The sequence below is a fragment of the Pectinophora gossypiella genome, unplaced genomic scaffold, assembly GCF_024362695.1.
Source record: "Pectinophora gossypiella unplaced genomic scaffold, ilPecGoss1.1 Pgos_44, whole genome shotgun sequence".
NCBI classification, from domain to species: Eukaryota; Metazoa; Arthropoda; class Insecta; order Lepidoptera; family Gelechiidae; genus Pectinophora; species Pectinophora gossypiella.
Window position 1 is genome coordinate 93,030 of NW_026063254.1, and position 15,405 is coordinate 108,434.

Sequence of the window (15,405 nt, forward strand, 5' to 3'; positions counted from 1 at the left end):
AAACTACTGCAGCTTCTCACAACCTGTATAGCCGGGGAAAAGAAGCTGCAAGAAAAACCTCGGCACAGGGCCCTAGACGTTCTTTAAAAAAATAAAAAAATAAACATAAAACATAAAATATTGGTATACAATTGAGTAATTTAGCTGCCTAATATCGGTTCTCAGACAGTTAATCCCATGCATTCATATCTTCTAAATAATCACTAACTTTATAATAACCTTTTTTGTAAAGTTTTTGTTTAACTACTGTCTTAAAACAGTTGAAAGGCAAATTCTGAATGTCAATGGGAATCTTATTGTAAAAACGTATACATTGCCCCTTAAAAGATTTAGTAATCTTATGTAATCGACTGACTTGTAAAGCAAGTTTATTTTTATTCCTGGTATTAACAACGCCTGCTAATATAGAGGATAATCCGGGATCTTCTGGTTCGCCACCAGCTTCAGATATAGAGGATAACCCAGCACCTCGTCAATCTCGTAGTCATTCTAGAGATATTCAAGTAAATGACAGGCGGCTAGCAAGACGCAGATCCTTATCTCCGGTAAGAATTTCTCGCCCGTCTCGTAGCTGTTCTCGAGATATACAAGCTAACCGACAACGACAACCAAAACGCCGAACACCTTCTCCAGTTACAGGCGATTGGGAAGAAACCACGTTAGATATACCGATATTCGATTTTGATGATGATTCTGCAGGTGTTCAATTTGCACTTGGTCCGACTACTTCTATTAGGGACGTATTCAATAAAATGTTTCCCCCTCATATTGTAGACTTTATTGTCACTAGTACTAACGATTATGGTAATGCGCTTTGCTCTACAAACAGGCCTGCGACGAGAAATTCTCGTCGGTACCGCTACAAAGAAACTAATCGTGAAGAAATCCTCAAATTTTTCGGATTGTGCCTGCTTATGGGGCAAATCAATATTCCAAAACACAGTAAACTTTTTACATACAGTGACCCGTTGTACTATCACCCAATTTTTCAGTATGTGATGTCTGCACGCAGATTTGAACAGTTATTGAGATGTCTACATGTTTCCGAGGTAGGAGCTAAAGGAAAGGAAAAAATTATCATGTTCATAGATGCGATAACCAAAAACTTTCGAGAATGGTATAAACCTACTAGAGAACTGTCTTTGGATGAATCGATGCTTTTGTTCAGAGGACGTTTGTCTTTTAGACAATACATTTAATCAAAGAAGGCCCGCTATGGTATTAAATTTTATGAATTGACTACGTCTGATGGATATGTTCTAAACCTCATAATGTACGCAGGAAGAGAAGACGACAATGAAGATGTTAGAGGAAAAAAGACAGAAAAAACAGTACTACGTCTCATGCGACCATATTTGTTTAAAGGACACTTTCTATTTATGGATAATTATTATAATTCCGTGAACTTATCGCAAAAATGTCTAGATTTAAAAACTCACACAACAGGAACCCTAAGACGTAACAGGAAAGATAACCCTAAAGACCTAACAAAGAAGAAACTAAAGAAAAATGAACATTTTTGAGTACGCAAGAATAAAGTTTACGTCTCAAAATGGCAGGACAAAAGATCTGTTCTCATGGTCAAGACGCTAAATCATCCCAAACTTATAGAAATAACAAATAAACGAGGCCAAAAACGCATGAAACCAGAGGAAGTAACTATCTACAATAAATATATGTCGGGGATTAACAGAGCAGATCAGATGATATCATAATATTCCACACCGAGAAAGAGCTTGAGATGGTATAAGATAGTTTTCTTTCATTTGTTAGATCTCACGGTGTGGAATAGTTTCTTTTTGTATAAAAAATACTGCAAAACCAACGTCAAAAGGTATGAATTTATATCTTTCAGAGAAGCTCTAATTAAGGAACTTACACAGCTTCCACTGAATTTAAAACCAGAGATGCTATTAAAAACAAACAGATATGATAATCGTCTTGTTGTGTATTGTTATTGTGTAGGTAGTACTTAAATTATTTATTTACATTCTATCACTAATTCGAGGGTAATTTGTTACTGACTGTGAGCTCACACAATAAACATGTCGAATTCGTAATTTTGAGTATTTATTTAATAAACAACTCAAAGACTTAATATTGGCGACAAGTTAAACAAGAAAATGGTTTTCGCAAGTATCGCGAGTGTAGTTATGCCCGGGAAGTTCGATCCCCACAAAGATAAATGGGAGAACTATAGGGAGCAACTGTTCTTCGCGTTAGAAGCTGCGGGGACATTGGAAAGCGTGCAGAAACGTGCCTTGTTTTTGTCTCAATGTGGTAAAGAAGCATTTGCCTTGATAGTGTCGTTGTTGTCACCCAAAAAGACGAGTGAAGTGTCATTTGAAGAAATCGTTGAAGTTCTTAACAAGTTTTTTGTGCCGACGCCGCATCCAATTTTAGAAACAGAAAAATTCTACAAGCGAAAACAAAAGCCTAATGAGTCCATAACAAGTTTTGTGGCTGCATTACATGATATTAGTTCTCGTTGTCAATTTAAAGATTTGGAGCGGAGAATCGTAGAACAACTTATTCTCGGAGCAAGAGAAGAAAATTTAAAAAGGGAACTGTTAAAAATTAAAATGAAGAACATGACATATGACGAAGTAATACAACAGGCGCTTAATTACGAATCTATTCAACAAAATCAGTTTGAAGGGAATAATATATTGTGGAGAACCCATTGTGATGTCGCCGAAAGTTCAAGTAAAGGCGAGCCGATGGAGGTGAACGCAGTCGGTACCAAGACCAACTCAAGCACTAACAATGTGAGATGTGTGCACTGTGCTAAAAAGTCACGAAGGCAAAATATGTAGGTTTCGGAACGCAACCTGCTACAAATATCATAAAAAAGGACATGCGAAAGCAGCCTGTGATCAAGTTGTAAACGTAAACAAACAACAGAAATCACGTGTGAATGCATGTTGTGACTGTCAGTCGTCATCGTCTGAGAGTGAAAAAGCTAATGAGGACAATTTTGGCGTTCACGAAGTGAGTGGCGAAATGCGTGTGAAGCCGTTCATGGTGGAAGTGACAATTAATGGCGTGCCACTAGTGATGGAGGTGGACTCGGGCTCAGCGCGCTCAATCCTGCCGCACAGCGTCTACAAACAACATGAACGCGAGTTTCCTGAGCCTTTGCTACCATTTAACAAGAATTTGATTACATGGACTATCGATGAGCTGAAAATCAGAGGCGAAACTGTAGTTGACGTGACATATAAACACAAGAATAGTAAGCTGCCCCTAATAGTCAGCTGCGGAAAGGGGCCAGCGTTACTAGGACGTGCTTGGTTTGAGGCGCTCGGTATTTCAGTGCGGTATTCGGTTGCTGAAGAGGAGGCGGATTATGATAAGAGGTTTCCACAATTATTCAACAATGAGTTAGACAAGTACAGTGGACCACCAGTACATATTGACTGTAAGGAGGGTGCAAATCCTGTGTTTCTGCGTTCACGACCAGTACCATTTCCGCTGCGGGAAAAAGTGAAGGAGGAGTTGAAAAGGATGATGTCGGATGGCATCATTACTCCTGTTAAGCATTCACGGTGGGCTACACCTCTCAGGATTGTTCCAAAACCAGATGGATCATTGAGATTGTGCGGAGATTACAGGAGTACGGTGAATGCATCATGATTGACAGACAACTATCCTCTGCCGACAGCGAATGAAGCGTTTTTCTCATTAGCCGGAGGTAAAATATTCACAAAGGTGGATTTAAAACATGCATATAGCCAATTGAAAGTCACTGAAAAGACAGCAGAGCTCCTTACATTAAATACACCATTAGGATTGATGAAGATGAATCGCCTGGCTTATGGTGTGAATGCAGCACCTGGAATATTCCAACGTCTGATGACCTCTTTACTAGCTGGAATTGACGGAGTAGCTTGCCTGCTTGACGATGTGGTCATTTGTGGTGACACAATGGAACAACACAATCAGAGAGTGGAATATGTGCTGCAACGGTTAGATGAGGTTGGATTAAAATTAAACAAATCCAAATGTGTATTTGCTGCTAAAAGAACCCTTGCCTTTGCCTTTTTAGGGTATGAAATTGATGAAGCAGGGATACACCCATCTAAAGAAAATTAAGCAAAATTAAAAATTTTGAAAAAAACCCACGACGGTAAAAATCTCATCGAAAAAGAATAAAATAACTCAAAACCCCCGACTTAACCCAATAATTATGTAACGAAATATTATATTAGACTTAAAAATACTTTCTAAAAAAGAGTTGATATCTCGAGACATCGGTAATAGATATACTTAAGTACCTAACAATGAATATGGATGTTTACAGTTTTTTCCTAACGTGTCTGTTTCTCGAAGATATACTTAAATGTAGCGATAATAATTTTACCATAATACATAACCGAGGAATATCCGTCGGGGGCTGCCTTTTCTATATGAAATTTCAACAAAAAATTAATCATACTCATAAGTGTATTTTATGTCGTCGTTAAACATCTACAATTCTTCAATAATTGTATTCACGTCACTAGAAAAACTTTAGCTGGGTTAATGGCAGCCCCCGACGGATATTCCTCGGTTATGTATTATGGTAAAATTATTATCGCTACATTTAAGTATATCTTCGAGAAACAGACACGTTAGGAAAAAACTGTAAACATCCATATTCATTGTTAGGTACTTAAGTATATCTATTACCGATGTCTCGAGATATCAACTCTTTTTTAGAAAGTATTTTTAAGTCTAATATAATATTTCGTTACATAATAATTGGGTTAAGTCGGGGGTTTTGAGTTATTTTATTCTTTTTCGATGAGATTTTTACCGTCGTGGGTTTTTTTCAAAATTTTTAATTTTGCTTAATTTTATTTCAGACTTTTTAGAGAGCATATACGAATTATAATCTATACTAGCTTTTGCCCGCGACTTCGTCCGCGTAGCGTGTTATAAAAGAGAGATCTTTGTGTGTGTGGGAGTGCATGTCAAATTTCAAGCATCTAACTTATGCAGTATAGATTTTTTCATACAACATTTTTTCCCCGCTAACTCCCATTTTTCAAAACGCAGCCATAACTAAACTTAGGTATGCATGCATGCTAGATTAAAAACATCTACTCCTATCTTACGCGGTTTAGATTTTTTCATACAAATGTTTTTTCCCGCTAACTCCCATTCCCGTGGGAATTTTGCAATATCCTGTTGCAACTAAGCTTTAAGTTTACTAAGGTACCTGCATGTCAAATTTCAAACGTCTAACTTGAGTGGTTTAGATTTTTCATACAAAATGATTTTCCCGTTCCCGTAGGAATTTCGGGAATTCCTTTCTTAGTGCACCTCTACGGTACCTAAGGTACCTGCATGTTAAATTTCAAACGTCTAACTTGAGTGGTTTAAATTTTTCATACAAAAGGATTTTCCCGCTAATTCCCGTTCCCGTAGGAATTTCGGGAATTCCTTTCTTAGTGCACCTCTACGGTACCTAAAGTACTTGCGTGCCAAATTTCAAACGTCTAACTTGAGTGGTTTAGATTTTTCATACAAAAGGATATTCCCGCTAATTCCCGTTCCCGTGGGAATTTCGGGAATTCCTTTCTTAGTGCACCTCTAAGGTACCTAAGGTACCTGCATGTTAAAGTTCAAACGTCTAACTTGAGTGGTTTAGATTTTTCATCCAAAAGGATTTTCCCGCTAATTCCCGTTCCCGTAGGAATTTCGGGAATTCCTTTCTTAGTGCACCTCTACGGTACCTAAGCTACGTCTCTTCCAAATTTCAAGTGCCTACGTTTAGCCGTTTAGGCTGTGCGTTGATATGTCAGTCAGTCAGTTTCTCCTTTTATATATTTAAATATTTCCGTCATACATGATTTCTATGTAACTTTAACCATTAAGGCTGCTCACGCGACGGAAGCTTAAAAAATGGTATAACTTCTCCCGTTTTCCCAAAATTTCCCTTCACTACTCTGCTCCTATTGATTGTAGCGTGATGAAAAGTATACTATAACCTGCCTAGGAGTATGAAGAATACTTGTACTAAGTTTCATTAAAATCCGTCCAGTAGTTGTTGTTTCTATAAAGAACATACAGACAGACAGACAGACAAAAATTTTACTGATTGCATTTTTGGCATCAGTATCGATCACTAATCACCCCCTGATAGTTATTTTGAAAATATATTTAATGTACAGAATTGACCTCTCTACAGATTTATTATAAGTATAGATAATGTGTAGGTAAGATCTCGCAAAACAATAAGTGTGATTCATCCTACCACATAATATTAAGTCCCTTATTAAATATTATACAGTTGCTTTCTGTTTAAAGTTACCTCTATAACACTCATCTGAGAACATGCACCAATCACCCACGAACTCATTCCTGAAATCCGCATTGAAATCAGACAATACGTTTTAATTTTAATAATATTGCAATATAAACGTTTCACACTAATATAGCAGCGCCTCCTAGTGAGTTAATATCATAAGACTTATCTTAGACCATGCACCATTCAACTACGAACCCATTGCTGAAAACCGCATTGAAATTGGACAATTCGTTTTAATATTATTGCAATACTATTTTTCACTAATATTGTAGCGCCCTCTAGTGAGTTAAAGACGTATTTTTTATTATTTGGGAACATGCAATAAGCTACCACGTACACATTGCCGAAAACAGAATTGTAATCGGACATTTCGTTTTGATTATATTGCAACATTGTTTTGCACTAATATTGTGGCGCCCCCTATTGAGTTACAGCCATGACACCTGTCTAAGAACATGAACTCATCAAACACAATCCCGTTATTGAAAACCGTCTCAAAATCGGATCATTAGTTTAAAAGATAGGTGGTAACATTACTTTGGACAGGAATTAGCGGGAAAACCCTTTTGTATAAAAATTCTAAACCGCTTAAGTTAGACGCTTGAAACTTGGCATGCAGGTACCATAGTTAACTTAAAGCTTAGTTGCAACTGTGTTGGGTTGATGGTGTTTCTTGCACGAATTACAGTGTATTTCGGAAATTAAACCACTTGTTATCACGTTGCGTTGTTTTATTTACGAGAGCTTGTCACAGAATTGTCATAGACAAAAAATATTTTTTACTTTTTAATTTGATATAATACTAAGGTAAGGTGGGGTATGTTTGTCGGTATGAATTTAATTTTACTTTATTTATTTATTATATTTTTACAATATTAGCTTTAAGCAAGAACATACCGCCCCCCAAAAACGAAGTTTTTAGACAATGAGATACAATGAATTATGTTTGTTAAACAAGACTAACATTCTTACAAAAGTGTGCTAAACAATACTAATTATACAACTTATATTTATTTACCTTTACATTTTACCGTTATTATTTGAGATCAAGTTATTTTTTATAAAGTTATACAAGCTACTAGATACTATTGGTACTATTTATGAAACAATTTACATGAGTTTACAAAATTAAATTTGAATTATGTTTACAAACGTTTTTAAAGTTACTAGAAATTGAAACATTTTACATTAATTTCTATGAATGATTAATCATTTTTTACTTAAACATTTAAACATAAGTTTCAAAATAAAATTTTAACTTACATTACAAAACAAATTTCTAACTCCAAATTACACTTAGTTATTTTTAACTAACAGTGAGTACTAAATACAAATTGAAAACAATATTTGAATAAGGAACACAATTTATAAAAACAATGAATGAATATAAACTAATTATTAATAGGTAGTTCACAAAGTTTAGAAATGGATTTAAACTCCTTATAGTATTCTTCTTATCAATAGTTATTCCAATTCTCAAATTAATTATTTCTTGCTTGAATTCACTATCTTGAACTATTTTTATACAACATTCTAATGCTTCATTTAATTCTTGTGGTGTTATTGCTTTATTTTCTTCGCTAATGTTTATTCTTTTAAATTTCAAGAATCTTCTACAATAAAGAATTGTTTTTGTCAAATCCATTAAGGTATCAAAGTCTTCAAAATTGGTAAGTATTGTTTTTTCTTTCTCTTCTTTAGTTTTTAAGTTCACATTAATATTTTTTCTTTTTTCCAGGTCTACATCGGTGTCTTCGAGTTGGTGCATCTCTATATTTCCTTGTTTTAGCCATTCTGGCCCTTGCCACCATAGCTTTTCTTTCTTCAAATCCTTCAGTAACATTCCACGAGAGGCTATGTCAGCGGGGTTGTCGTGAGATTGTACATGAAACCATTTTTCCCCAATGTTGTCTAGGATAGTAACTACTCGATTCCTTACAAATGTTTGCCATCTTCCAGGATCTCCTTTCAACCAGGACAGGACTATCGTGGAGTCAGTCCAAGCGAAAATTTGTGAGGTAGGTATGTGAGTTGCTTCACTGATTTGGTTCAAAAATTTTGATAGAAGAACGGCTCCACATAACTCTAACCTTGGTAGAGACACGGGCTTTATAGGTGCTACACGACATCTGGCTGCTATTAGCTGAGTTTTGTATACACCATTCTCATCTATTACTCTCAAGTATGCAGCTGCTCCATATGCTTTCATAGAAGCATCGCAGAAACCATGTATTGTTGCTTCAGGTAAGTTGTCTTTTGTTGTTTGTAACCATCTATCTATTTTTATTACTTTCAGGTCTTCAAAATTTTGTCGTATTTCTAACCATTCTTTTTCTATTTCAGGTTCTACTTTCTCATCCCAGGTCACTTTCTTCAACCATAATTTTTGCAGGAGCAATTTTGCAGGTAGTATTCCAGGAGCAAGCCATCCTAGTGGATCAAAATAATGTTGCATTTCAGCTAGGATACTTCTCTTTGTGATTTTCTTCTGTGGCTGGGGTAAGTTCATGTTATATTGGAGGACATCTTCACCTAAGTTCCAGGATAAACCTAGTGTTCTGACTGTGCCACCAAGATTCATATCCATCTTTATATGAGTGCTTATTTCTTCAGGACTAAATTCTTTTAAAAATTGTGCATTGTTACAAGACCATTTTTGTAATTTGAAACCTCCTTTCTTTAAAATGGTTGTAATGTCTCTTGCTACTTGTAACGCTTCTTCTACAGTATCTTGTCCAGATATCAAGTCGTCCATAAAGAAATCTCTTTGTATTATGTTCTTAGCTTCAGGATGTTCTTCGCCTTCATCTTCTGCTACTTGTTGCAGGGTTATTACCGCGAGATATGGAGCGGAAGCGGTCCCAAATGTTACTCTCAATAGTCTATAGTCTTTTGTTTGTTCTTCAGGGTCATCACGCCATAATATTCTTTGATAGTCTGTATCTTCTTTCGTGACAAGAATTTGTCGGTACATCTTCTCTACATCGGACACAAATGCAATTTTTCTTAAACGCCATCTCATGACTATGCTTCTCATATCTTCTTGTAGTTGAGGTCCAACTAACATTTCATCATTGAGACAGATGTTGTTTATGTCTGGTGAAGAGGCATTGAAGACAACACGGACCTTCGTCGTGTCACTTGCTTCTCGCACGACTGCGTGATGTGGTAGGTAAACAGATGGTTTTTCTATTTCCTCTTTCGGTACTAGCTCCATGTGATTCAGTTCTATGTATTCTTTCATGACTTTGTTGTATTCTGTTTGCAGCTCTTTATTCCTTTCTAGTCGTTTCTCCATTTGATTTAGTCTTTTCATTGCTATTTCTCTTGTTTTCCCTTCTGTACTTTTCGGTGGTTCTGTTTTAAAAGGTAGTTTCACGATGTATCTTCCTTCTTGATTCCTTCTTACTGTTTCTTGATATATTGTTTGACATGTTTCTTCTTCTTTTGTGTATTTGTTTCTATCATCAGCCTCTACTTCCCATAATTTGTATAGAATGTCGTCGAAATCTATCTGGTGATGCATTACCATAATTGGTTCATTTGAAGTGTCGCTCTGTATATTACCAAAAAGTATCCATCCAAGGCTTGTTTCTTGTGCGCATGGTGAGCCAGGAGGACCTCTGATGATATTGTTCTTCAATATTTGAGCATATACTTCTACACCTAGCAGGACATCTACTCGACCAGGTTGATTGAAGGTCGGGTCGGCCAAAGTGAGCGTTTGAATATGTGGCCAGGCGTGCGGCAAGTTCACCAATGATTTGGATGGTAGCTGTGAACATAAATGTGTAGGCATGACATAAGCTTTTAGAGTGAGTTGGAATTCTTCTTCATATTGTGACAACAATTGTATTTCTACTACATGATGTATTGCTGTCTGTGTAGATCCCACTCCAGATACTGTTCCACTTGTTGGTTTCTTCTTAATCTTCAAAAGTTGTGTGGCTCTTTCACTTATAAAGTTTGCTTGTGACCCTTGGTCTATTAGTGCCCGCAATATCAATGTTTGTCCATTCTTATCCTTCACAGGTATCAATGCTGTAGCTAACAGTGCAGTGGACTTCTTCATTGCCATATATGATTGAATTGCAGGTGATGAATTGTTCTCTTCAATAGGGTCTTCTACTACTTCTCCTTCGATTTGACTGTGATGAATTTGCGTATTGTCTGACTGATTTGTATTCTTATTTTGATGTAGCAACGAGTGGTGACGTCTATTGCATACTCTACATGAAACTCGTAGTCTACATTTGTTTGCAGGATGCCCAGGGATCAGACAATTGTAGCATAAGCTTTTGTTCTTGGCAAACTCGCTCCTTTCCATAGGACTTAGCTTGGTGAATTCTGGACAATGACACAACGTGTGATTTCCGTTACAGCTGATACAGGTTCTCTCAGAGGTTGCAGATGACACATGGAATGATTTTACAGGTGCTTTGTTCTCTCTTGTGCTCGACATAATGGGCGTGACTAATTCAAGTGTGCGGAATTTTGCCTCTAAAAAGTTCTTCAATTGGTCCCAGGTAGGTAACTCATCTTTATTTGTAGTATATGCAAAATCTTCCCATGCTTTGTGTGAGTTTTCATCCAATTTCTGTACTACTATATAGATTATTACTGGATCCCACTTGTCTATACATATTTTTAGATTTTCTAGGTTGTTTAAGCACTCTGTTGTTGTATCTAGTAGGTTTTTTATCCAATTTGCAGTAGGTGTTGTAATCTTTTTCTGTCCAAATAGTCGTTTTAACACAGAATTGATTATCAATCTTTTATTTCCATACCTTTGTTGTAATATTTCCCATGCATTCTCATAGTTGGCTTCCGTTACAGGAATGTGTCTCAGTAGGACCTCAGCTTCGCCACCCACACTTGTCTTCAGATAGTGTAATTTTTGTACTTTAGAAAGTGAAGTGTTGTTATGAACTAGTGATGTAAATAAGTCATTGAAAGTTGTCCATTCTTCATAGCGGCCTAAAAATGTAGGAAGTTGAATACTTGGCAGATTGACACGTGGCACTGATGTGAATTCGGGCTCTACAAATGGGTTTTTTACTTTAGTTTCCAGCATGTCTCTTAAATCACCTGATAATGTTAAATAAAGTTCTTCATATTGATAATAGTCATCATTCACAAAATAGGTTATATTTGCCCGTTTTTCCTTTGATGTACATTTGATTAGGGACTGATTTAATGATTTGAAAGCTTGCCAGTCTTCTTCAATGGATTTAATTCGAACTTCTATGTAACCTTTCGTCAGTCTTTGCTTCGGACATTTTTTCAAATTAACTTGCGTTTTCACTAACATTTCCGCTTTTTCTTCTAACATTGCTAATATTTCTTCACTAGTATAACTCATTTTTGTAGTTTATTTCTTCCAATTGTCGTAAATATTGTTATTTCACTTTCGTAAACAATTTTTCATAACCTCACTTTTGGTGCCGGGCGCGTGTTCTGTATTTCTTTTGTAATCCGTTTTGTTCGTACAAACTGATTGTATATTTCTTCATAATCCGGTTCGATATCGACCATAATATGTTGGGTTGATGGTGTTTCTTGCACGAATTACAGTGTATTTCGGAAATTAAACCACTTGTTATCACGTTGCGTTGTTTTATTTACGAGAGCTTGTCACAGAATTGTCATAGACAAAAAATATTTTTTACTTTTTAATTTGATATAATACTAAGGTAAGGTGGGGTATGTTTGTCGGTATGAATTTAATTTTACTTTATTTATTTATTATATTTTTACAATATTAGCTTTAAGCAAGAACAAACTGGATATTGCAAAATTCCCACGGGAACGTGAGTTAGCGGGAAAAAACATTTGTATGATAAAATCTAAACCGCGTAAGATAGATGTTTTCAATCTAGCATGCATGCTACGAATAAAAGCATGCATTCATACCTTAGTAAATATAAATTTTAGTTATGGCTGTATTTTGAAAAATGGGAATTGGCGGGTAAAAAAAATTGTATGAAAAAATCTAAACTGCATAAGTTAGATGCTTGAAATTTGACATGCATATATTATATACCTTAGTGAATGCAAAGTTAAAAATTTCCCTGGGAACGGGAAGCGAGTTAGAGGCTTGAAATTTATAGCTCGCGGTAGTGGCAACCAAGAAACGTTGCGGCCGCGGCGGCGTTTGTGGGGCGGCGACAGCGGTGGCGAGGCGCGGAGGGGGGGGATACCCGAGTGAGCAACCGGAACGCGGCAGATGCGTGAGGGCAGACGTCGTTGATGGTCGTGTCAAATATTGAATTTTGCGGGCGGACTTTTCACTATTCTTGGATGGTTCAAATCTTTCGTAGGTAGTTTTCTGTTGAATTTTCCAGGCGGACGTTTCACGGCGTATTTCTGTTGTAATTTTTAAATTTTGTTTAAATTTTCGAAACTGATCGTATTTTCCTAAAATATCAAACCAAATCATAAACTAATAATCTAGAAATTAATAACAATTCATTATTTAACTGAGCTACTTATACTGTAACCTCATTTAAAAATAAAAAAATTAAGCATTTTTTAACCTTTCTCCCACACACACAAAGTTCTTTCTTTTATAACACGCCACGCGGACGGAGTCGCGGGCAAAAGCTAGTCAATAATATGAAAAGGAGATCAAATTGTTTCTTCATATAATACTTCAAGATTGGCTATGCCATTCCTGAAAGCAAATAGCGCATAATGCTGGCTTATCTTGACAGCCCTGGCATCTAAGACTTGTTTCTCTTCTTATTTTCTTTTTAGAGCACATCTTACACCTCATGTAGTATGTTGTTTTACTTGAGTTAGCTCTTGTAGGAATCTTTTTTGGCCAATGACCGAAATTTCCAGTGTTTTCATTACGGGCACATGCTGATGGCAGAAACTCCTTTCTCTCTTTTAGACGTATTAAGTCTTTGAGTTGTTTATTAAATAAATACTCAAAATTATGAATTCGACATGTTTATTGTGTGAGCTCACAGTCAGTAACAAATTACCCTCGAATTAGTGATAGAATGTAAATAAATCATTTTAGTACTACCTAGTTATGCCACCCCTAGCCCGAAGAACGGTGACAGTGCATGCTGCCTAGAACAGCATGTCAGCACATTCTGTAGACAGACCACCGCGGTGGCCTGACTCCCACGCTTTCCTCTTAGATTTAGCTAGAACTTTAAGTTAGCATTAAAATCATTCATGTAGCGCATCCGACTCTGTGCACATGTCTCGCCGTACTTTAAGTTTTTATTTTAATATACATTTAACTAATTCAAATTCATTAGTTTCTTTTTTAAAAATAGTGTCCCGCGCTCCCGAAACTTGACTGGCGCAGCCGGTAGGATCCGTGTCGTTACCGTGCGTGTGCTGCTTATAGGGCTCGAACTCGCCCTACATGCGGTTTTTGGACTCAATATCGTCGTGTGTAAAAACTGTACCAGTGCAGTAAAGCGTCGGACCGGATCCTGCGAACCAAATAAATTTTGTCACACTTACGGGACACACTGAGTGTTCTAAGGCGACAGGACACTAAGGACATGGAAGCAGCCGGGGGTTGGTGAGTACGACTTTTCGCCTTCCTTCGCTTATCCTTGTTCCAATATTAATCTGAGATCGGACTTCTCTCAGTGATACGTACTCTGATTATTTTTTTTGTTACTAAAAATATAGAACTCAAAATCGTTCTTATTTTATATTTAAATAGTTACATTAATTACATTAAGATTATAGATAAGGTGTGTGCATGCTAGATTTAAGATTTTGTGTGATATAATTGATTTGATTGTGTTTTAAAATGGCGGAGGTCAATTTGATTCCGAGTGAATTTTCAAAAATTATACCCCTATTTAACGGAGACAAAAGACACCTGAATTTATTTATTCGTAAGTGCGAATATGTTATTGAAAAATTTAGAGGGAGCGATGCTCAGAATGCTTATATTATGCATACCATTACCAGCCGTCTTACTGATAATGCAGCGGCCCTTATCAGTGAGCGAGAGGACATCCGTACATGGGATGAATTCAAAACGCTATTGATTCAGCATTTCGGTGATCCTAGAACCGAAGAGAGTATAGCTATGCAATTAGAAGGTTTAAAAATTAAACCAAACCAATCCTATCATGAATTTTGTAACCATGTTCAATCGATTAGAGCAAACCTTATAGCTAAAGTTAATATAATAGATAACGAGAATATGCGGCAAAGCAAAATCAAGATTTACAACAGATTAGCTTTAAATGTTTTTCTATTTAACTTGCCCGAGGAGATGCTACGCATTGTCCGATTAAAATCACCTGAAACATTAGAGGACGCCCTAAGTGTAGTGCTCGAGGAAGTGGATTTCCACGAACAATATCAGCGTAAAAATAAAACGAATAAGCCTCAAGTACCAGCAGTGCCCTTTAAATTTCCTTCTAATATATCTCATCCAAATATCGCTCAAAACCAAGGATTTGCTAAATACATAGGAAACATTCCTAACAATACTCAAACCAATTTCAAGTTTGGTATACCTGTTAACCGACAGTTCGGACCCCCTCAACAAAGTAACCAGCAGTTTGGCTATCGACCAAACTTACAAAATCAATATCAGCAGTTTGGTTACCGACCAAACCTACAGCAAAACAACCAACAATTTGGTTATCGCCCTATCCAACCCACCCCCTTTGGGTATAGACCACCTCAAGGCCTACAACAACTACCAGCGATGCGGCCCCAGCAGTTTGGACAGCAACAAACTATTAGACCTCCACAGCCAAATTTTTATTCCAAAAATTTTACTAATGATGTTTCCATGCGTACCGCTCCACAAAAAACAGGCCAAGGTTTTCGTGTAAATGAAACAGAATTATACAATGAGCATCCGATCGAATGTTTTGATCAAGACACTTACACGGAGAGTTATCCCAGCCAGGCGGATCATTATCCGTATGCCTTCGATACGTATGAATGCGATGCGCCCACGCAAGACTACTCTTATCAATGCAACGATAAGGCGGAGCCACTAGATACGACTCGTACTCTCCATGGAGCGGAGGAGTTAAACGAGCAGCATGTTGAAAATTTTTACATACGGGCCTCAGTAGGGAAAGACAAATTATAGAAATAAATTGTGACGT

General features: G+C 36.7%; 2 protein-coding genes across 2 annotated transcripts; one reads left to right on the forward strand and one right to left on the reverse strand.

The window, feature by feature from the left end:
* Positions 1 to 2,153: 2,153 nt before the first annotated feature.
* Positions 2,154 to 3,636, forward strand: LOC126381302 (uncharacterized protein K02A2.6-like). Its single transcript, XM_050030801.1, has 2 exons — positions 2,154 to 2,768; positions 2,938 to 3,636. The coding sequence occupies exons 1-2, from the start codon at positions 2,154 to 2,156 to the stop codon at positions 3,634 to 3,636; spliced, it is 1,314 nt and encodes a 437-aa protein (XP_049886758.1).
* A 179-nt stretch (positions 3,637 to 3,815) lies between these two features.
* Positions 3,816 to 10,367, reverse strand: LOC126381303 (uncharacterized). The gene is made up of 2 exons (XM_050030802.1): positions 8,386 to 10,367; positions 3,816 to 3,894 (listed from the first exon to the last, which is right to left on the reverse strand). Exons 1-2 carry the CDS (start codon positions 10,365 to 10,367, stop codon positions 3,816 to 3,818), a joined length of 2,061 nt encoding a protein of 686 aa, XP_049886759.1.
* Positions 10,368 to 15,405: the final 5,038 nt, after the last annotated feature.